We start from the raw sequence: 22629 nt of genomic DNA, 5'->3' as shown, positions 1-22629 counted from the left end.
AAAAAGAGCAGGAGTAAGTAAGGTGCTTGATATGAAATTATTCAAAGCTTCTTTAACACCAGCATTCTGGCTGATGCCCTTTTAAGAAAGAAAGGTGACCTATAGCTGGGGAATAGAAGCCAGGCAGGCTGTACAGTTCCATGCATTTATTTCTCACCATTTTCCTTGGCATTCAGACATACTTGTGGTAAAGATATCTGTTCATGATGTCAAACTGTCTCAAGATCTGAACACATCCAGTTTAATTATGCAGCGGTCTGAGAATATTATGAAATCGCAACAAATCAGCATTCAGGATACATTTTTGATCTGTGCTCAGAGATGAGTTGACATTTTACAAAACTGACATGTTTATATTTATCACACATTTTTTTTTATATTCAGCTTTAAGATATACATACACATTTAAAATGAACTGTCTTTCCCAACTCTGGCCTGGTGTATAATACCTATAAGCCAGCTATTGTCCTGGCCAGATCTAGTATTTTCATGGCCCAATGTGAAGACACTGCATTATCACATCAAATCAACTTGAGCTGGGATTTTAAAACTACAAAGTACAATGGCTGTTCACACTATAGTTACTCCTTGGTGACCAAATGCTGAAATTATCTTTTTAAGACTTTGTCATAAAACTAAAATATGAATATTTGCAATATGATACATAGTGTATACTAACTTATTTAGTTGAATAAAACCTAGTTTTCCTTTAATACAGCCTTTTTTTATGGATATTAATGATATACGTTTCAATGAGTACTGAGGGGAAAAGAATAGTCTCTACTGCTGTGGCAAAATTCTTAAAAGAAACTGTGTCATAAGAGATATGGCAGCTAGCATTTTTCAACATGCTAGGTGCCTGTCATATTGACCTTATTTATCCAATACTTTGCCACTGTAAGCATGCAGGTATGGACTTCTAAGTTTTCTAACCTGCATATTTGTCAAGGCTATTGACTCGCACAGTATTGGAGACAACATCACCCCAATGGCCTTGCAAGCCGCACAGTAGTTGGAGAGAAAACTTCTATTTTATAATGACATACGTCGACATAAAGGTTCGGTTTGGCCAATGATAGACATAGCTGGGTGAATATTGCCTGCTCTCCCTCTGCTTGCGTGGGTTTCTTCTAGCTACTCCGGTTTCCTCCCAAACTTCAAAGACATGCTGGTAGGTTAATGGGCTCCTGTCTAAATTGGCCCTCAAATGTATGCATGTGAGATGAGGCTCTTGGATTGTAAGCTACTTGAAGGCAGGGACCGATGTGTATGTGCTTCGTAAATTGTCAGCTCTATATAAATACCAGTAATAAATAAATTAGCATTTTTAGAAGATAAGCCAAAAATGCAATGATCTAGTGTTGATAGTCTGTGCTTTAATAGCCCTCTCCTATTAGGATTCTGGTGTATGTCTTCACTACCTGGAGGTCTGGATCATCCTTTCATTCTGTTGGGGAGCTCATCAATCCAACCCAGAGTTTCTTTTCTTTTGAGGCAAGTTAGTGACATGGCACCCCTGGGTTATAGTTTCTGCCACTTGTAGGACATGTTTTCAAATGCTTCTCAAAATGCAACTGAAAATTTACTGTGATTCCTTAATACGCTGCTAGGTCACCCAGGATCATTTGTCTATCTATCCGCTCAGTTCTTTCGATTTTGCATCTCAGTAGGGAGATTTTTCTTCACTTCCTGTCATGTAAATTCAACAGGAAGTGAGATAAATTTGCAGTGTAAGGGAAATGCTATCTTAGACGTTACTGGAACAAGTGTCTCCATTGGAAGATTTCTCCTCCTATTCCTGTTTTTTGTGTCTCCATTGGAAGATTTCTCCTCCTATTTCTGTTTTTGTGGCAAATCAATATTTTGGGTGTGTCCTCCCTTTTCATTCTGGGTGACCGTGTTCAGGACAATTGAAAGTGAATCTACCTAATGGGGAACACCGCAATAACAACCTGACAGTGGTTCTATCCCCTCGCCTGTCTATCCAAACAAACAAAAAAGTTTTGCCATTAGGCTCCATTCACACAGGAGCAGTTGTCTGTGTCTATTTGGCCGAGCGAATACGTGCAGAACCACTCTAAACGTAAAAAATAATGCCCTTAAATGTGCATTGTTCAGACTTTTGCGGCAGCACTTCGGTATAAAACCGCAGCTTTAAAAATCTGAGAGGTGCTTAAAATCTTTACCATGATTTGCAAAAACTTAAAAACATTGGCTTTAGGTAACTTTAATATTCAGCTGTTAGGTCATCCTTTTTATTACAGGTCGAGCATTAATCTGGCTGGTCACCTAAGCACCACAGAAAAAAGACATGTTAGTTTAAATTGATTATCCATGTGGACCAGAATGCATGATGAGCTTTAAAAAAAATTGAAGTCCTATACCCAAAATTCACCAACCCATAGTAATTTATTTTTGTTGTTTTTGTTTTATTACATGAAGAAAAGGTAAAACCTGACTATAAAGTACCTTTTGTACATAGTCTTTGTGTTTTAAAGGAGCAGAGTCCTGTCACGTGTGCAGTGATAACACAATCTAGCCATTACTCAAAATGCAGTTTTGGTTCATTTTCAAAGTGTACATGTTTGTGTGCCCAAACTTTTGAGTGTGGTGGATCAGGTGATAATGGCCTTAGTAATAAAGGGTTTTGTCAGGAACCTGACAATTTTGATGTCGCCTTTGGTGTCAAACTTCCTACCAGTGTTCCAGTGCATTTATCCTAGACATAAACAGCATTTTGTGGCGTTTATTTTGTGGTATTGAATTGCAGAATTCAAAAATGCATTTCCAATATGTTGACTGCTCCTTTGTGCCTGAAAATGACGAGCATGTCTTACCTGTTGTCCCAAAACTGCTTCAAAAGTTTGCAGGATACTGTTGAAACTGACACAAGTACTTGGTGAGCTCCTTCAGTTGTAACAGTTTTTGTGTGCTGCTCTTTAGCCATTGCATGTTGGGCCCCAACATTCAGAAGCCTTTTGGTGGACTAGGAATTATCAAGTGTTCATAAAAAAACTGGACAACTTTGACAAACTGCGTATAAAAACTTGTTTCCTTCCTGTTTGGCCAAAAGCTTTGCAGCACCATATTGTGCCATCTTAGCATTAGGTTTGACAGGAGAACTCCATTCTTAAGGCACTAACACGAGATGTATTGCCATGTACTTAGTGGAGCTCATGAAAATTAGTTTTTAATTGGGCCCCTTTGTACTAGCATATTGCCTTTTAAGTGCATTTGAGAAATAAATAAAACAACCCTTTTTGCTGTTTTTTAAAAATAGTCAAAGAAATCTAAAATGCACATACGTTAACATGCTAATGTGTATGTATCTGGTTTGAAGGAGCATTTGTATAGGGCTTCGTGAGGTGTCGCTAGGTTGGTGGCTGGAAGGGCCTTTCTTACCGCCATGTTTAAAAATGTGCATAATTTAGCTTTTACTCTGCAGTAAGTGGAGCCGTATGCGTTTTATGCAGGACTATAAAACCAGAATTAAATGTTAGCAGGAGATTAAAAAACAAGAAACATAAGGTGTGCTAATGACATTCTGGGGTATGGGTGTCAGAGAGGCACTAATATGTTTAGACTGATTAACCACTTGTTATTGCCACAGAGAATATGCATTTGTTTGATAAGGAGTAATCTTTTAGCAGACTTTGGCTGAATTATTGCACTTTAGACATTTTGGAATGTGTCTCTCTCAACAATTGATCATCTACATATTTAATAGTATTTCAAGGGCAACTGTGAGACTAAGCACCAAGGAAGCTTCCTGTTCACTGTAAATAAAATATTCTAGTGCCAAAATTAATAATTCCTCACACACTATCTTTTTATGAGAAGTACCGGTACTTCTGAAGAATGTTTTTTATAATTCTTGTACCGAATAGTCTAATATGCTTTCGTTAAATGTCAGTGTATAAAAATCAAATTTGTGCTATATCGCTATATAGCCTATTTTTGTTTATCAAACCATAATTAGGAAGTATAAGGTTTTTTTTCTTTTTTGTTAATTAAGGGACATGGGGTCAGTAAGTTATCTGAGACAACTGGGTAATGCTGCTTTTAGGAGGAATTGGACATTGGCAAAAAATTTAACAAAAAGAAAAAGCCCTTGACCAGCCAGGTAAAACCCCCTCCCACTCCCAGCATGCCTTTTTAGTTTTTTGCTTGGAGGATGGATGATTTTTCTCTAGTGAGAAAAGGTTACCGGATTTAGTAATATTTTTTTTTGGTGTATGATTGTAATTTTGCTTCAATCATAATAATTGCTCATGAACTGGATCATGTGAGCCAGAGTTTAAATAATAACTAGGTATTGCAGGAAAAATGTAAGAGGTGTAGAGTGTAAGTACATCTGTCACAATCCTTGCTTCTAATTGAATATATGATTAAGAAATACAAAGATTACCTTCAGGAATTAATGTCAAAATAGTCATAGATCTAGACATGAATTATGTATTTAAATGTTTATTTTTAAAAGTATTTTGTCCAAATAATTGACAAAAATATGTAACTTACTACTTTGTAAACTTGAAAATGTAAAAAAAAAATAAAAAAATATGCTTTTAGAGACCTCATTGTCACTGCGGGATGTTTTGGGTCCTGTTGTCATATTACACCAAATGTGCCACCACAGAGTGAAACAGGTGCATACGTGGACATAAACACATTAAGTTAAAATAATATGCACGCACACTAAAATCTTGTATGACAGGGCTTTTATCTGTATATCTAGCCCATGGATTGTAGATGCTCCAAGTTCAAAGTTGATATGTGTTCTTTTGTGAAACCTATGAACAATTTAATCCTTAGTGTACCGTTTAACACTGTTCCATTTAGTGAGCAGATGTTGCATGGGCTGTGCTTGCATTGGAGATTATATTGAAGTTTGCCTCCAGTCATTCTTGCTTAAGGCCATTTTGTCCAGAGGAGGGAGCATGTTACTGATATAATATCTTGGGCTTCTTTCTGAGCTCTGAGCTGTCAGAACAAGGTATGTTTGGATAATAGTTTATCTGAGTTGACTGATTATATTGCTGAGATCAGTGTAGAGCTGTTGTAGAAGTGGAGATGAGCAACAAATGCACATTTATGAAAGCTTCTAGGCATTTGATAACATCATTAGGGAATGAGATCAAGTAGGATTGCGTTCTGTATTTACACATGCTTTTTCTCATGAATACATTTGATTAATTTGTAAGTAAAAAAGGATCTTGTTTCAGTATGGAGGGGCTTTGTGTCCTGAACTATACCCAATTACCACTTAAAGAGAAAGTGTAATGGATTTTGGGCAGATTTCTTTTTTGAAAGTTTTTTTTTGTACTGTTGTTCCCCCCCTCAAAATATAATACCTTTTTTAATACATTTTTAAATGTAAGGCCAACATGCTTGAAATCGCCCTATGTGTAGATGACAAGAGTGTAATGGGTTCAAGCTAAAATCCAGGCAGATGTAACACACACATTAATGTAGATCTGTGGGAGAGAGAAGCACCACAAGGAGCAAATCAGGGGTGCAAGGATAATGCTAATAGGAGGAGAGAGCAGAGGGACAGACAGATGAGCTTATCATTTTGCTACTTCTCCTTTCACTGTTTAAAGAAGCATGGAGTACTTTGAGGCACTGACCGGGAATACGTATTCTACAGATGAATCCAGGAATAAGTATTTTACAGATGAATCCAGAGTGAAGTCAGAACCCCTAAGAAGCATATTTGGTTTGGGTCAGTTCTAAAATTATTAAAGCCATTCGATCAGCATGACCGCCATCTAGCATTTTTAGAGGGGGGTGGTCAGCAGTAGGAATCATAATTCACTCTTTGCCCTCATTCACACGAGATATGTCCGGCCCGTACAGATCCGTACTGCGAAAACACTAGGTCTTATTTTCGGGGATGTCTTACCTGGCTTGGCTGCAGCTGTCCGCTCTGCCGTCCAGGGAGCCACAGGCGGGCGGGATTCCGGGAGGGAGCTGCAGCCAGCGCTCTGATGCCGTCCAGGGAGCCGCTCTGGGTGCTCTCTCAGCCGATCGGAAGGCATTGTGGTCAGCATGATGAAGAGCCGATCGGCTCAGTAACGGTTTGGTGGGCAAGCGGGTGGGGTGCGGGCGGGCGTGCCTGGCAGGGGGGCAGTAGGGAGCTGTGTCTAGCACTATCTTCAGGGATTTCTGTAATATGAGATCTACCACCGAACTAGGTCTTATTTTCGGGGTAGGTCTTATATTACAGAAATCCCTGAAGATAGTGCTTGGTCTTATTTCCGGGGTAGGTCTTGCTTTTGGGGAAACACGGTAGTACTCACAGTAGAGAAGCAGAGTGATTTAGAGCTCTCCCTGGCCCCTTTTGACACGGTCCGATCAGGATGGGATCTATACACAGATTTCCTCCTGATCAGAATGGATGTCATTGTTGTGACATCTGTGTCCATACAGTTTTTCCCCCTCCGATAGAGGAAAAAACTGACATTACTGAACCCATGCTAGTGTATGGGCAGCTGAATGGATGGGGTGTCCGTTTACATCTGGTCTTCCCTGGTCCGGCACGACAAGGTCAGGCGAAACAGATCTCTGATCCGTTTGTTTTTCTGGACCTGGCCAGAGCAGGGGGTAAGTGGATGTAAACGGAAGTCCGTCCATTTAGATCTGGATGCCCATACACCGACATTGAGCTTCTCATCAGGTCCGCTTGTCAGTTTTTCAGCCGCGTGAATGGGGCCTTACAGTAACAAATGTGGAAAATCCAGTATATAAAATGTAAACCTCAAATTAAAAGTTAGTTTGATAATTCAACACTAACTCAAAATATAAGCTTTATTGAAAATACACTGGGGGGATTTATCAAAACTGGAGCAAACAGAATCTGGAGCAGTTGCCCATGGCAACCAATCAGCATCTCTCTTCAGTTTGCTCAGGTAAGATTTGAAAATGAGAGAGAGAGAAGCTGATTGGCTGCAGTGCAAATCTGCTACAATTTTTATAAATACCCCCCACTGTACTTTTTTAGGTATTTTTTTTGTCCTTGACCAAACATCATATTTCAGAGTGCTTTGTTAGACCAGAGATGTCAGCTTTTTGTCCGATATTTCCTTGTATGTTTGTTGCTACTAATTACTTGTGAGCGCGTCACATAACAAAGGGCAGATGCTGTTGTATAACAAGCTGGGTTTAACACCGCGGATGTCAACTGGTTAAGGCTGGGTTCACACCTAGGCGTATTGAATATGCGCGCTTTTCGTGCCGCACGTTTTTACCACGATTCTCGGTAACGCGCGACAAACGCATGTTTCCGAGGGCTACCTGGCTGTATTCCAATGGATACACGTGGCAAATATGCCCCAAAGAAGCTCCTGTACTTCTTTGGGCGTAGGGCGTAGGAACGCGCTGTAAAACACCCAGGTGGGAACCATGCCCATAGGCAATCATTGGTTTTCACATATTGAGCTTTTTACAGAGCGTAGTAACGCACTGTAAAACGCCCAGGTGTGAACCAGGCCTAAAGGGTTGTGCTTTGTCTCCTTTTCCTGTAGTGTTTTCATACTTTTGTAGCAGTCTGAAGTTCTAAGAATGCTCAAAGAAAAGGCACATACAGAATAGAGCCGTTTCTAGTGTCAGATGCACATAGGGGAATGCAGATGGATTTTCTGTTATTGATGAGAAAGTTGGCTGATCATTTACACCACCCATTTTTGTCAGTTTAGACATACATAAGGTGCATGAGCTATTTTCAGGCGGTTGTCGCGCGGTTTGGGTCTCATAGATATCTCTATGCCTTGAAAAACACAATGAACAGTCACCATCTGAATCGCCTTGGAGTAAACCTAGCCTTAGCTGCTTGCTGGTAGTTCAACTTGAATGTTTTTGAATGTTTAGACTTGAATTTTCAACTAAATGTTTTTGCCACATTTTACTTTTTTCCATTTTAGCTGCAACTTTTTAAAACCTTTTAAGAAATGTAGAAAAACAAGTAATTTGGGGTAAAGGGTTGCACAGTTAAAATATATTAATTTACCAGTATTTATAATTATTAGGGACACAACAGTCTTTCAGAAATGTCAGAAAATATATTTCAAGTAACCATAAATAAGTCGGCAGCAGTAATCTTCACAATGATAGTGCAGATAAATACTCTACCTATCAAATGTATCCATGATTTTACATTTAATTAACCCTGTTTATTGCCCATAGCAGGCAAACTAACACACATGCTACACAAACTGGTACGTGAGGTCGGTGACACCCATGGGCACAAGCACTTCACTTCCCACAATGCAGTGCTTAGTGACTGATGAATGTCATTTGTGTTGGATAGGGATGTGTGCTTAACCCTCCACAAATATTGATGTAATTGGTATTTGCATTTATAGCAAAGTGGAGGCAACTCTGTGGTGTCTATTGCACATCCTCTGTGTTACTTTGCATTGTTTGGAAATATTAAAGGATTAGTTTACTGCTATGTATGTGGATGCCTTACAAGTGTATGGCCAAACTTTGTGAAGACCTAATTTCAAACGTAGCGAGCTGCATTCTTTGTGTAGATAAACCATTTTAAACCTGGGTTTACACCGGATGTTTTTATGTGAAACTTTCTATAATGTGTTGTAAGTAATATAGCTGTTTACAACATGGGTTTTCTCATTAGGGCCATTTCTTACCATATACATTTTGGCAAATTTGCCCAACTTAATCTCAACGCATAGGCAAGTCAATTTGCTATTTGTCCTATTCGGTTTATACTAGTGTGCTGCATTGCTCTGCACTAAATAATAAAGTATGACATTCTAAATTTTTGCACAGCATGGACTACACTATGCATCATAATGTGCTGCAGTGCATACAAACAAATTTAGTGACATTTTATGTCAAAACAGCCCCTATATAATGCACACCAGCAGGCACATTTTCTACAGATCCTAATGGGGGGAATTTATCAAAATCTGGAGCAGCTGCGCATGGCAACCAATCAGCTTCTCTCTTTTTTGTTCAGTTAAAATTTTAAAATGAACGAGAGAGTCTTATTGGTTGCCATGCACAGGTGCTCCAGATTTTGCCTGCTCCAGTTTTGAAAAATTTCCTTCTATATGTTCCTGCTGGTGTGAATGAGCCCTTAATATTTCATAGGTGGCAATGAGGACATCAGCCAGCAGGCACCAAACAGTGGTTGAATGGAAGGCTCGTACAGGCCATATATGTCAAATTCTTCAGCTAAAGGTGTGATAAACAATACACATTGTCAAATAAAGTCCTTAAAATTGGTTGGTGATACTTTACAGCAGGGATGTCCAAACTGCGGCCCTCCAGCTGTGGTGGAACTACGAATCCCATGAGGCTTTGCAAGATTCTCACAGACATGACTCCCAGAGAGATGCTTCATGGGGAAAAAAAACAGAAAAGCGCCATCTGCGAAACGGGCCGCTGTGCGCACGCGCACACTGCCCGTTCGGAAGCCCGCCCCTCAGCAGTGATTGCAAGTACGACGATTGCAAGTACGATCTGCCTGTCCAAGATGGGCAAGATGGTATGAGCTTTTAATAAGCTTACGCCCATCGCAAGACTAAAGTCTTGTGATGGTCGTAAGGTGTATGGGCACCTTAAGAATCAATCACAACCTCCTTTGAAACAAACAATACAGGTTATCTGTTCTTTTTATAAAGTTTTCCTTTCCTCCCGATTATGCCGACTCCACTTCCCATTTTTAGAATGGTTCCTTCCCCTTGCAGGGTCCTATGGAGTCTCGCATGTGGACACAGGCAGCTCCCATTTTGAAAACAAAGTATGCATACATGCTGGCGCTTTGCATGATGGGACATATAGTCCTGATGAATGAATGAAACCAATGGTATTGTTGCATGCTCCCCAACAAGACGTTCGGGGAAGAGGCACACACGAAGGGGGTGGATGCAGCTGCATGTTGGGCCAGAATTAAGGTCTGAAGATACTATTTTGGAGGTAGCTCTCAGTTAACTGGCGTAACCTTGGGAGTGATCTAAAGAATATAAACACACTGTTTAACCACTTCAGTACTGGAGAAATTTTTCTTATTTTTCACACAAAGTTAAAACCTGCATTTGTGGATAGAAAATGACTTTAGACCCCCAAACATATATTTTTTGAAAGCAGAGGCTCTATAGAAGAAAATGGTAGCTGCAAAATATTTGCGCAAATGTTTATCAAATGTGAAAAAATAGACACATTTTAGTGCACGCAAACACAAAATAATCTTTTGGTAAAATGTAAAGTTCGGGCTGAGTAACTTGATACCAAACATATCATGCTTTATAATTGCGTGCCTGTACAGTAGTGCAAAACTATGATGTATTTGGTCCATACTATGGCTCATAGGCAATCCTGTTACCTTCGAAGGCTATAAAAAGTGATTGGGCAGCTTTGCTGCCCAGATCACTTGTACTTAAAAGCAATGCACCTCCTGATTTCTAGCAGCAGCTGTGATCTTTGTATAACCACTTCAAGATCAGGACATAACCAGTACGTCCTATGGTCCTGAAGTCAAGCAAGTCTTCATTAACCACCACAAGAAGTCAGGAGAAATGGCCAACACGTTGACCCCCAAAATGTATTGGCTATTTCTCCTGACTTCTTGTCACCGTTAATAAAGATTTATTGACATTTAGGCTAAGGAGTGGCGGTCTCATTCTTGGTTATAGTCTTTAGAATTACGTATGATATGGAGAACTCGAATCAACAGAATAATTTTAAAACAAATTACGTATGATGACATTTATGACTATATTTTACAAAACCAATCAATCCTAATGTGTTGCTGGAATGAAAGTTATTTTTCCACTCCATGATGTGATTAGGAAATGCTGACGTGCTCTATTGAATCATGTAAAGTGTGAATTTTAATTATATGTCCAATTAGAATCATTAACTCAGATTCCTAAATATACAGATGATCATTAGAGGGAGCATTTTTGAATTGGTATATGAATTCAATAATCAAAATATGGAATAGCAAGTAGAAATGTAACTTGCTTACTGTAAAAAAAAGTTCATGCAAAAAGGTTAGAATCATTTTAAAATGTGCATTTAGTAAAAAATACACTAGCGCAATAGACTTCCAGCAACGAAAGAGTCACAAATGTCTTGGGTCACACATGATAATGTTTCCATTGACCACAGTTTTTTTTTGTTTTTTTTTCATTTTTGCTTCCCAGTGCTATTACCTTGTCCTAGAACACCTATTCAAGAGAGAATGACAACAATTGCATTCAGGAGCTTTGACAAAGACATTTTTCTTCCTGGTTTCAACTAAATATACAGGTTATCTGGCAATGGCTCCATCTGATGGATTCACCGAGGCAACAAACACTTTTGTCTAGGAGAAATAAGCTTTGAGAGCACTGTATCCTGGGACCACAGAGGGTGAAATGGAACTTTTCCATTCTTCCATGCTTTATGCTTTCCTTTTTCTTACAAAAAGAAAATCAGAAATATTTTTTATACACTATTTTTGCACATAACAATTAAAATGGCTATGTGTTGCGGAGACATTTTCACAAATACACAGAAAGATAGAATAACATGTTTAGTCAAATTCTACCTCTGAATTAGAGGAAATAAACCACATTGAATTGACTTAACAAAGTCTCTGCATAAATGAAGTGCCAGTGAACATCTGAGCTTCAGCAAACCAGAAACTAGTTCACTGAAAGGAATTAGCTTTGTAATCTAACCTCTGTGCTAATGGCTGCTTATTGAAGGGGGATGTTAAGGTAATTTTATAACTATGGTATGCCACTTGTGCTTTGTGTATATTTGGAGTCAGTAGGATTAATGTACACTACTCTTCTGAAAAGAGAAATAAATACAGCATTGTTAATCTCCTGTGGTGTTGCAAACAGTCACTGCAAATTTTAAAGGGAAAAAAAAAATGACAATTCATTTGTAAAATGGGTTTTATCCCCGCCTATGCTTTCTTCTTGATAAGGTTCAGAAGTTTTTCTTCTGAGCAGGTTGTTAGTCTTTTATGCCTAGAGGTAATGTATGCCTAGATGCCCAAGTCACATATAGCAGTGTTTGCTAATTTGACAAAAAATGCTATGGCTAATTTGCATACCTACATTTTTTTTTACATTGAAATTTCTAACTTTTGCAAAATAAAACTGTTGAACAATACTAAGGTTTTTTTTAAAAAAAAAAAAGAAAAACTTAGGACACATGCAGGCTATGTTTTTTCAATTCCAAAGTATTTTATTGGTTTTACATAGCGTAGAAGCAGAATCAAGACATTGTATGTAGAAGTTGTTATTTGATACACAAAGCGCCTCCTCGCAGGGAAGCAAGGCGGTTATCTATAGCAGGTAGATAAGCTATCTCAAGGAGCTGTTACTCCAAAGTCGAACCCCGGATTAATAGAATGTGTTTAATCAAGTAGTGGCCCTTCTGCCTAAATGAAGGGGCACGTGTGATCAGCCTTGTAAGGTAAATGGAAGCTTCTCTGCGAAGAGCTGAGGGAGAGGGAGAGAGAGTTGTAGCATGGCAGAAGAGAACAGTGCCTTGCATATTTCAGTAGGATAATGCTGAACTGCATCTATGACAACTTTGTAGTAGAATAGTCTTTTTGCTTTAACAGTTAATAAACCATCAGCGTCTTTTGCATATATCTACTGCTAGCAAGCAGTTGATATATACAAAAAAACCCCTTAAAATCCTTTTCAAACTGGTTTACACTTACCTGTGTCTTCGCCGCATGCTGCCATCCAAACATCTGAATAATCTCGGGCAGCCGCAAAGGTTCTTGGGGCGGGCGCATGCACACTTCAGATGTTCGGCCAGGGGGACGAGGAGAGATGCAAGGTAAGTCTATGGAGCAGCGTGCACCTGCACAGACTCCGTGTAATTTTCAGCTGTCCCTCCGCACCAGAGCAGAAGGGACAGCTGAAAAGTACACTAAAGATGATCGGATTCTTAACTGGGCTGTCTGCAGTCCAGACCTTTCACAAATTGAAAATATTTGACATCTTTAAATGGTAAATACGACAAAAGACCTAAGACTATTGAACAGTTAGAATCCTATATTAGGCAAGAATGGGACAATGTTCCTCCAGCAACTGGTCTTAGTTCCCAGATGTTTACAGAGTATTGTTAGTATTGTTAAAAGAAGAGGGAATGCTACACCATGGTAAACATGGATGTGTTGGCGCCCTAAATTGCCTTATTTTTTCTACAAACGGTACATTTGCTCAGTTTCAACATTTCATATCTTTTTGTATTTTTTATTGGGAATAAAATATTGGTTTATGAGACTTGCAAATCATTGGAGATGTTGGTTGTGCTTGCTCCACGACTGAACCATGTACTGTATTGTGTAGAGCTGTCTGGGATTGCTGGTGTGAACATAAAGAAGTTGTGCCAGATTTGATTGTGATTAAAGAATGTTTTATCCTTGCTGTGCCTCCAAATGTTTTTATAAAGGGCCATGTGTTTCAGCAGATGTGGGTCAGTGGTGTTGATAGAGGAGCTGCAAAGAATGAAGTTTGGTTGGATTGGAATTTTAATACGTTTTTAAGGACGTATGAGGTTTTAATTTTGGTACAAAGTTTCGTTATTAGCGGATAAATGCATAAAAATGGAACACCTGAGTTTTCATTTTTATTATTCTTAATACTGTAATCTAATTACTGAATTAAACCAATGTCACTGTAGATAAATTACTACAACCTGAATGTGGCGGTGTTTAAATGCTTTCCTTTTTTGTTTACAGTGAAGCCTCCAGCCAGCATGTGATCATAGTCATACCTGACATAGTGATCACATGATCTGGAACCATTCTGATTGGTTTCCAATTGTCAGTGGAGACCTTAGCTGTCATTGACAGCCAGGGTTAGGAGCCAGCCAAGTGTTTAGCGGCGCTTAAAGGGGAACATGGTTTTAAATATCCCTGACAAAGCATTTATGATGGTTCCCAGCCCTGCTTATTTATGGGAAAGTTGGGAGAGAGGGGATATTAACAGCTGGAATAAAGCTGTCAAACCTGTCTTGTTTATCTCCCCATAATTAGTTGATGGGGGGAGGGGATGCTGCTATATGTATGCATCAGCACATGGCTGATTTATTGTCTAGAGAGTTGCTAGGAAAAACAGGCGATTGGTAAAAGTGGTGTTGTAACTAGCTGTGCAATGTGGTAGAGAGCTATGTAAAAAGTTAAAAGACAAACTAAAAATAATTAAAAAATAATTTGACAAGTAAAAAAAAATAAAAATAAAAATTAATATATTCACTTTTTTTTTGGCAGTGACTTTAGCTATATGTAATTCCACTTTTGGAACAAGGTTCATTAAGAACAATCCATACCATATCCCATGTCCTCCATTTAATTTCATAAAAGAATGGTGTGATCTTTGCAATGTACATTTTAATGAAGGGCATTCTGTTCCAAGGGATTAGCATCTTGCGCTGTCAGATGCTGGCACTGTTATCAGATTCTTGCGGTCCATGTAGCTACAATATTTTGGGGGAGATGCTTTTGTCCTTTCTTTGCAATGCTTAAAGATGTCATACAAAAAGGATGCAAAGTTTGCAAAAACAGTTTATGTCCTCAAATAGATAACATTTCCCTAGTGTAAAGGGCAAAGGCAATATTGCTGTTGAAATTTGCACTGTTTCTAGACACTGTATTTAAAGATTTCTTTAACTTTCTTTAAAGGTTCCTACATGATTGTGGACTCGTCCAAACATGATCTTGGAGAGAAGGCTCGCTTACAGCTTCCTCACATGAAGGAGAATGACACTCACTGCATTGACTTCAACTATCTTCTCTTCACTCAAAAAAGAGACAGCCCTGGAACCTTGAACATTTTTGTACGGGTGAATAAAGGACCCCTTGCCAACCCTATCTGGAATGTCACGGGTGCGACTGGAAAAGAGTGGCTGAGGGCTGAGCTGGCAGTTAGCACTTTTTGGCCAAATGAGTATCAGGTAAAGCCATGCTAATCTGATAATCATAACACCATTGAGTATAAAACCCATTACTTCTAATGCCACGATTTATCTTTCCATTTTCAGATTAAGATGAGCTTTGTGATGATTTTACAAAACAGATTTGTGCTTTTTTTTCCCCTGGGAGAATGTGGAATGTTATAATGCGATGTTGTTGAAGCGTGTTAAAATGTTGTCAAGGTAGAAACTACATTGGATAATGTAAGTGTTTTATGTTCACAGACATTGTAATTATGTCTTCTATAAGACATTACACTGCAGAGGGTTGTTAAAGGCAGTGCTTAGGTGAATGGCTTTCATACGTCGCTCAGACCCAAACAGGTTTTTTTTTTCTAGATTTTTGAATAGTTTGAGGAAAGGCTAGAACCTACTATGCCAGGATTTTATTGTTGTCCAATGACCAACAGGAGAGATTTAATTTCCCGTTGTAACTGAACCTTGTTCTTTTACAAAGCCTTTACAAAGCTTTCAACCAACTTTAATGTGTAATTCCAGGATTTTTTTTTTTTTATTCTGCTCTGTACAAAGGTGTTACCTCTTAAAGATGGCAGTCCTATGTCCTGTTTCGCATCCGTTCAGTCAGAAAGCCATGTACTAAGCGGTTCCCCTCTCACAGGAAGCCGCCCCACACGCTCTTTCACTTCAGCGAGTACTAAGTAACCATCCCTGTTCTGTAGTGTAGAAACCATAGCTTCACTGATGGCGGATGCTAGTGCCAGCCAGCTACTTCCTTTTGCTGTGACGAACTGTTCCTGCTCTCTTACATTGCGGTGATGATGTAATTTACGCTCCCCTTACTCCTTCCTAGTCCATTCACAAAAAGCCTTTTTTCAAAGTGAATGGACAAGGCGAGAGTAGGGACAGGCAAAGGATATGATCTCCCTTGTCCATTCACAGCACACCTTGCATTCTCTTGAAGCTTGCTAAAAGCTTTTCAAATGTTCTGTAAAAGCTTGCTGGACACACTGCTCTTTAACATACTGAAGATTGTATGCACAAGGCCTTGGTGAGAGAATAAGGCTCAGAATGTTCATACAATAAATTGTGTGACTAACTTATCCAGTCATGTGAAAAGCAAATTCGTGTTTGCTTAGTTCATTCGCTCATGATTGTGTAATTGAAGTTAATATTCAGACAATTCATTGTATAAATGTTCTTAACTTAAAGACCAGGGTGTTAAATCCCTTCCTGGCCAGGCAATTTTTCCGTATTCAGCGCTGCAGTACTTGGACTGACATTTACTCAGTCATGCAATGCTGTACTGAAATTAATTTTATACTATTTTGGGGACAGATAGAACTTTCTTTTTGTGGGGATTAAATTTTTTTACTATAACAAAAAAGTACCCTAAATTAAAAAACAAAAACAAAACTGTTTCCTTATGAAATGTTATGAAACATTTTATCACCCCAATTTTTTGGTAAAATATAAAAGATGGGGTCACGTCGGGTAAATAGACATCAAACATGTCCAGCCCTAAAATTGTGCGTGCCCGTGAAATCGCAGAAAACGACCACACCCAAAATTAGCCATAAGTGTTGCTTTAAAAGTTTTTACTGCTCATCAGTTTAGTGTTATCAGTGATTAATGGCCCTAAAATTATTATTCTCGCTCAGACGTTCGCGGCGATATTTAACATGTGCGGCACAATATGCGTAACTGTCGTTTTTGCATGTTGGCGCACCCGACGCATGTTTGCATGTGTATGTGGGTGGGCGGGGGACTCACTCTCAAAGATAAGCGTGACCAAACTTAAGATAAGAAATCCCTTTTTATTTCTTTGGCCCATGTTCACACCTGAGTGTTTTGTCGGAAGCAGAAAAACGCCTCTCACTGGAAAAACTACATGAGGTACTTTTTGGCAGCTTAGAGAGATTTTTGGTTCTATAGGCTTCAATGGGGAAACTTTGTGCGACAAAACATGCTCATGTGTGAACAAGGGCCATAGAAATGGATGGGATTCCTTGTGGGCGTTTGGTTGTGCTCAGGACAAGCAAATGGGAATCCTTGTCTTGAGTGTTTTGTCGTGCTTGGCTTTGAGCAACCAAATCGCCTGTACAGAGCTAAGGGTTCATGCACACAAAGGTAAATATAGGTGTATGAGCTACAGCCTAAAGCAGGGCTCAAAATTTCCACTCGCCTGCTCGCATTTGGCGAGTGGAAATGCAGTGCAGGCGAGTGGAAATTCCTGTCAGGCTTGCGGTCGCAGATCGCGTACCTGACTCGTGGGAGCAGCTGCTTTTTCTGCTGGTCTGTCTCACTTCCTTTCAGCAGGAGCTCTTCACTGAGCTCCTTTTAAGGCTGCGGGAGGGTAGAGGTTAGGTGGGCAACTGGTGGCGAGTAACTCTTAAGGCCTGGCTAGTAGCTCAGGACTTGAAATTTTGACCCCTGGCCTAAAGTACACATGTAATTGTGGTGCCTGGGAGCCCCAGCTGCTGTTTTTGTGCCCATAGGAATGTAATGATGGAATACACTGTATTCTGTATGCGGAAGTGTTTTGCATTTGAGATTTACACCTATGTGATTGTATATTCTGTCAATAGATTCCTATGGCCACAGAAACACAGCAACTGGGGCTCCTGGGAACCCTAAATACAAAAGTATGATAGGCTGTATGCCCCTACATCTGTATTTACATTCATGTGCATGAGCCCTAACTGGGAAGGAATTTGGGAAGGCAGGAACCTGTTAGCATTTTATTGCATCTACTTGCATTGTCTAAGATTTCCTATAAGAGAAACTTTACACTATACAGGCTTGGAGACAATTACCTAAACAAGTCCTTTTCACATTCAGTTAATTGAATTCAAATACTCCCAACAGATATGGGTGAAATGAAAAAATAGATTGCCCCTTCCCCTTGCAAATCTAACAGTGTGTTTGAAGTAAACACAAGTTAGAGTGAAAATTGGCCATTTGCATCAGGTACATAAAACAGACGCAATGCAAATGGAGCTGTTGCCCATAAAAAAAAGCATTCAATATAGTTTTGGACAGATTTATGAAACTGGATGAGGGAAAGTTGTGGCTTTGGCACATTTCAGATATAGTTCATTTTTTTTTTTTTGCTAGCTGCAATTTAAAAACTTTAAAGGGAACCAGCAATGACTAAGCGAGGATCTGAATAATCTCAGTTTTTCAATATTCTTGACTTCTCACACTGTTCCTAGTACTGTGTTTCCTGTACTGAATGTACTTTCCTGTCACAGTATGGTCTGCCAGTTGACAGGATGGTATCTCTGTGATTTTTCTTAACCAAGCTTTGAAATCAGACGGCAATAAAGCAAAATTAGTAATCAAATCTAGATCTTTAATATGCAAGCCTCTAGATTTGTAATCCTTTAAGACTGCATATTAGATTCTTACACAAGTTTCATTGTGACTGGTTCTCTTTTTAAGTGAACCTAGTTAATACAAGCTGACTATACACTGTTGGAATTTCACTTGAATGTTCATTCAAAATAATTTGTCAGAGCATTCAAACTTGCCATCATTGAGTCAATTAATGTCATTCAATAGCCCTTAAAATGTTGTACAGCCCTTCTACTTGAATGGAATCCTAGAAGTATTTAACAGGTTTCTTATGTGCCTAGCACATGCGCATTAAAATATGTACAATTTGCCCAGAGCAAAAATCACATTCATGGGTAGAATTTCTTTTGTTCAGCAATGAAAAACAATTTCCATCCTGCTGTTTCTTTTTGTTTTTTTTAATTTGTCACTTTGTTCGGAAATTAACGTCAATTAGACCCCAATTGTCATTAATAAATCAAATGAACGTTGTAAAAATTAACATTTTTGAACAAAATTCTACTGGTGTTTGGCCAGCTTTAGACACTTTTTTCTAGGTAGATGGAATCTTCTTGCCAAGGAAACCATGAACTACCCAGGATTTTAAAACAGATTAGTGGATTAAGAGCCAATAAATTCTATTTACATATCACATCGCTTTATCCCCCTCTGTTGAAGTTTAATGGACCTGTCAGCACTCAGGAAAAAGTTATGGTACTTTTTAAATCTGCATGTTCATTTATGCAACGCAAACAAACCTATAGAAGTGGATGTTTATGAGAGACTGTAAGTAGTAAACGGAACTGCACAGTAGAAGCACTGTTGTTTGCAGTTTATTCCGCAGAACTTGCTTACCAAATTAGAGACCTCGCTGTGTAAATGTTGTGCCTTTTTTATATCTTGCTTCTCAGCGCAAAATTTGACAAGTATTCTGCAAGCCTTTCTTTTGAGCGATTACATTGCTTGGAGCCGTTTTAGGGCTTCCTAGACTGATTTCACCCCTCACCTCTTGTCATTGAATAATGTTTGTCGCTGCAGGGCAATAGAAACTCATGTGAACACAGTAGGGGAAAATACTGTTTAGCTCTTTAGCATTGCTAAGTTTTATCTGGATAGTAATTTCTAGTTTGGCTTGTCTGAATGCCTGTACATGGACATGTTCCTTATCTCGCCAAAGTGCTAATCTAATAATGCTTTGACTACATACATTCTAAAGACTTTATGCAATAAATTCTCTTTCAAGTCAAATGCATTGAATTCAACGTGACACTAAAATCTTAGTTCTTGGTTGAGTGCTTGAAAATAAATAAGTATAAGCGGGGGCGTCCCGAGGCTGGGTGACACCCGGAGAGGTAACAGAGTGTCACCACGCATGCGCGTGACGACGCCATCGTGCACGCGCTGCAGTATTCTGATACCTCCCGGTGGCCATCTTGGTGATGGACGCCGGCAGAGAGAGGAGGGGACAGTTACCCGGCGGGATAAGGTATGCCGCCGGGTCCCCTCCTCTCTCCTGATACTGTCGGGCGGTCGGTCCCTGACCGAGCGCCTGACTTTTCAGAGGAGGGTGACACCAAAATGACTCCAATGGTGTCACCCGGGTGCGGGCCGCACCCCCCTTGTGACGCCACTGAGTATAAGCACTGGTAAATAAGTTGATGCAACCAATTTTCAGGTTGAAAAAAAAAACCAGTGTAGAGTAGAGGTTTTTATTGCACCCAGAAATTGTCAGATATGCTGGGAAATCTGTGCTAACAATTGTGGTTTGTTCCTTTTTAACCACTTGAAGTCCGCGGTGTTAAACCCCCTTCCTGTCCAGGCCATTTTTCAGCATTCAGCGCTGCGGTACTTTGACATTTATTCCGTCATGCAACGCTGTACTCAAATGAATTCTATACCGTTTTTTGGGGACAGATAGAGCTTTCTTTTGGTGGTATTTAATCACCACTGAGGTTTTAATTTTTTTACTATATTAAGGAAAAATTACTGGAATTAAAAAAAAAAAAAACTGTTTCCCCTATATTAAATGATAAAATATTTATTATTGCCCAATTTTTTGGTAAAATATAAAAGACGGGGTCACGTTGGGTAAAAAGACACCAAACATGTCAAGCCTTAAAATTGTGCGTGTGCACAAAACCTCAAAAAACTACAATACTCAAAATTGGCCATGGTCAACGGTTTAAAAGTGCTCATCATTTTGGTGTTTTTGGTGATTGATGGCCCTAGAATTATTGCTCTTAGACATTTGCGGTGATATGTAACGTGTCATTTTCGCACGCTGGTGCATCGAACGCGTATTTATGTTTAAATGTGGGGGTGGGGGACTTAAACATTTTGGGTTTTTTCTGTTTTTAACTTTTTTATGTGATTTTTATTTTTTTTTACTTTTTTTTTTTTTACACTTTTTGTTATTGCTATCACATAGGAGGATAGCAATCCCTCTATATAATAGTAAAGGCACACTGACAGGTCCTCTTCATGGAGACTTTAGGGGTCTCTAAGACCCCTAATGTCACCTGGGGACCCCAAAAGAAGCTGATGAAGCAGAGATCTGCTTCATCAGCTTCTTTTCTCTGGCTATAGCAGCAAGATGACTGACAGGTGAATGCGGAAGTGATGTATTACACATCACTTCCGCATTCACAGTACGGAGGGAGATCAGCACGGAGGAAGATGCTGATTCCCCTCCCATCTTACCTCCTGACACCCTCCCGAGCCAGTCCCGGGCCGCACCGCACATGGGCTAACGGATCCTTGGATTGAAGCTGTGGGGTATGGAGGGGGCGGCACTCCAGGCGGTGACGGCACTCCAGGCGGTGACGGCACTCCACGGGGCGGGGGTGCCGGCAAAACACAACATACAACCGATCGGTGGCTATAGATCCGCCGATCGGTTGCATGTCAAACAGCCGGTAACGGCTGTAAAGAACGGGTGGGTTTTTTCAAGCAGGACTTTGCCGTCCGTCTGTTTTTACACATGTTTTTTTTTAGCAGGGTTGGAGAAGATGTGAAAAGTGTTCTGGTGTGCATGATTAGATTGAGACTGGATTCAATCAGGATTAGATTGAGACACTTACCACCTGTTTTTTTTTTTGGTCGATAGACTCCCACTTTTGGCCAAACTCAGTGCTACACTCGAGGCACGTACAGTGTATACATAGACGGAAGCACATTTTAAAGGGTGCATATATATATATGTAACAAAAACATTCCAGAAGCTTATTAATCATTCTATCAAACGCCAGTGTGGCTAGATTACACCTGACCTCAGCTGATTCAACACTTTATGTAGTTTTCCTTATAGCAGCCATAATGTGCATTTTAGGTGCATACATTGGATATATCACCATGTCTCTACAATATAAGAAAGTGGTCTTAAAAGCAAGTGGGATATTTCCTATGTACATTGCCAGGAAGTAGGTCACAATTTTTAACGTATATACTGAGCTGTTCCTAACCGTTTTGCTTGACACATTTCAATACGGTCTGTGTGGCTAAAAAGAAAGGTAACTGCTGTAGCTTAAAGAAGAACTCCAGGATGCATATCACTTGATATATTATGTCACCTCTCAGTCAGAGGAAGCAAACTGCTGTAACAATTTATCTTAAAAGTTTTTAATTTGAATCCTTTTATTTAGCTACCAGTGATGTCACATCCTCCTATGTACAAACCAGTCCTTCCTGCAGCCAGGGGCAGGATCTAGGTAACCAGTGTATGTCATATTCTGGCAGAGAAAGCAGGCTACATCTCCCATGAGCCATTGTAAAACAGAGGAAGTGTGAGGTAGATGGGAAGAGCTACAAAGTGCTTTTTTTCTTTTTTGTCCCGACTGCAGACACAGGGAATAGATACATTATATGACAAATTCCCCTGCTTTGAAGTCATCCTACCTCCTCATAAAGCTGGCCATACACATATAGATTATCTGCAGGTTTTCTATGGTCAGATGGAAAAAGTGGAACAGATTCCTCCATCTACTCTAAACTGTGTGGGTGGAGGAATCTCCCACTGGGCCAAGCTTCAGTGTCTTGCTAGTCGGCCCCGCTGGTTGTCAAAATACCTGAACAATGCCTGCATCCAATCAGATTGTTCAGGTATTTTGACAGAAGACCTTTAGGCTTCCCTACTCCACCCACTGAAGTGTGTGCTGGGATGTGACCTCTTCCTGCTGCCTGCAATAGAACTATAAGGGGGAGGTTATTAGACCACAGGCTAGGCTGATGGACTGCACAGTGGCTAGTGGTCGAACGGAAAGCAAATGAAGGGGGCAGAGGGCAGGAAGCACAGACTTGTACTGTGGATTTCTGGAAGACCATACTGCTATGCAGAAAAGTATGCACATCTTTTTAATGAGCTAAAACAAGTTAGAGTAGGCTGAA

The 22629-nt window shown here is 39.7% G+C and overlaps 1 protein-coding gene across 2 annotated transcripts in view; it reads left to right on the top strand.

The window, feature by feature from the left end:
• PTPRK (protein tyrosine phosphatase, receptor type K) overlaps nucleotides 1-22629 on the top strand; it is a 389585-nt gene that overhangs the window by 81804 nt on the left and 285152 nt on the right. For both annotated transcript variants that reach the window (XM_018565135.1, XM_018565134.1), the window contains exon 3: nucleotides 14663-14934. In XM_018565135.1, coding sequence (XP_018420637.1) covers nucleotides 14663-14934 — 272 coding nt within the window. The remainder of the gene's footprint in view (nucleotides 1-14662; nucleotides 14935-22629) is intronic.

Source organism: Nanorana parkeri, unplaced genomic scaffold, assembly GCF_000935625.1.
Source record: "Nanorana parkeri isolate BGI_ZX_2015 unplaced genomic scaffold, ASM93562v1 scaffold816, whole genome shotgun sequence".
In the NCBI taxonomy this organism is placed as follows: domain Eukaryota; kingdom Metazoa; phylum Chordata; class Amphibia; order Anura; family Dicroglossidae; genus Nanorana; species Nanorana parkeri.
This window is presented reverse-complemented; position numbering and strand designations above follow the sequence as displayed.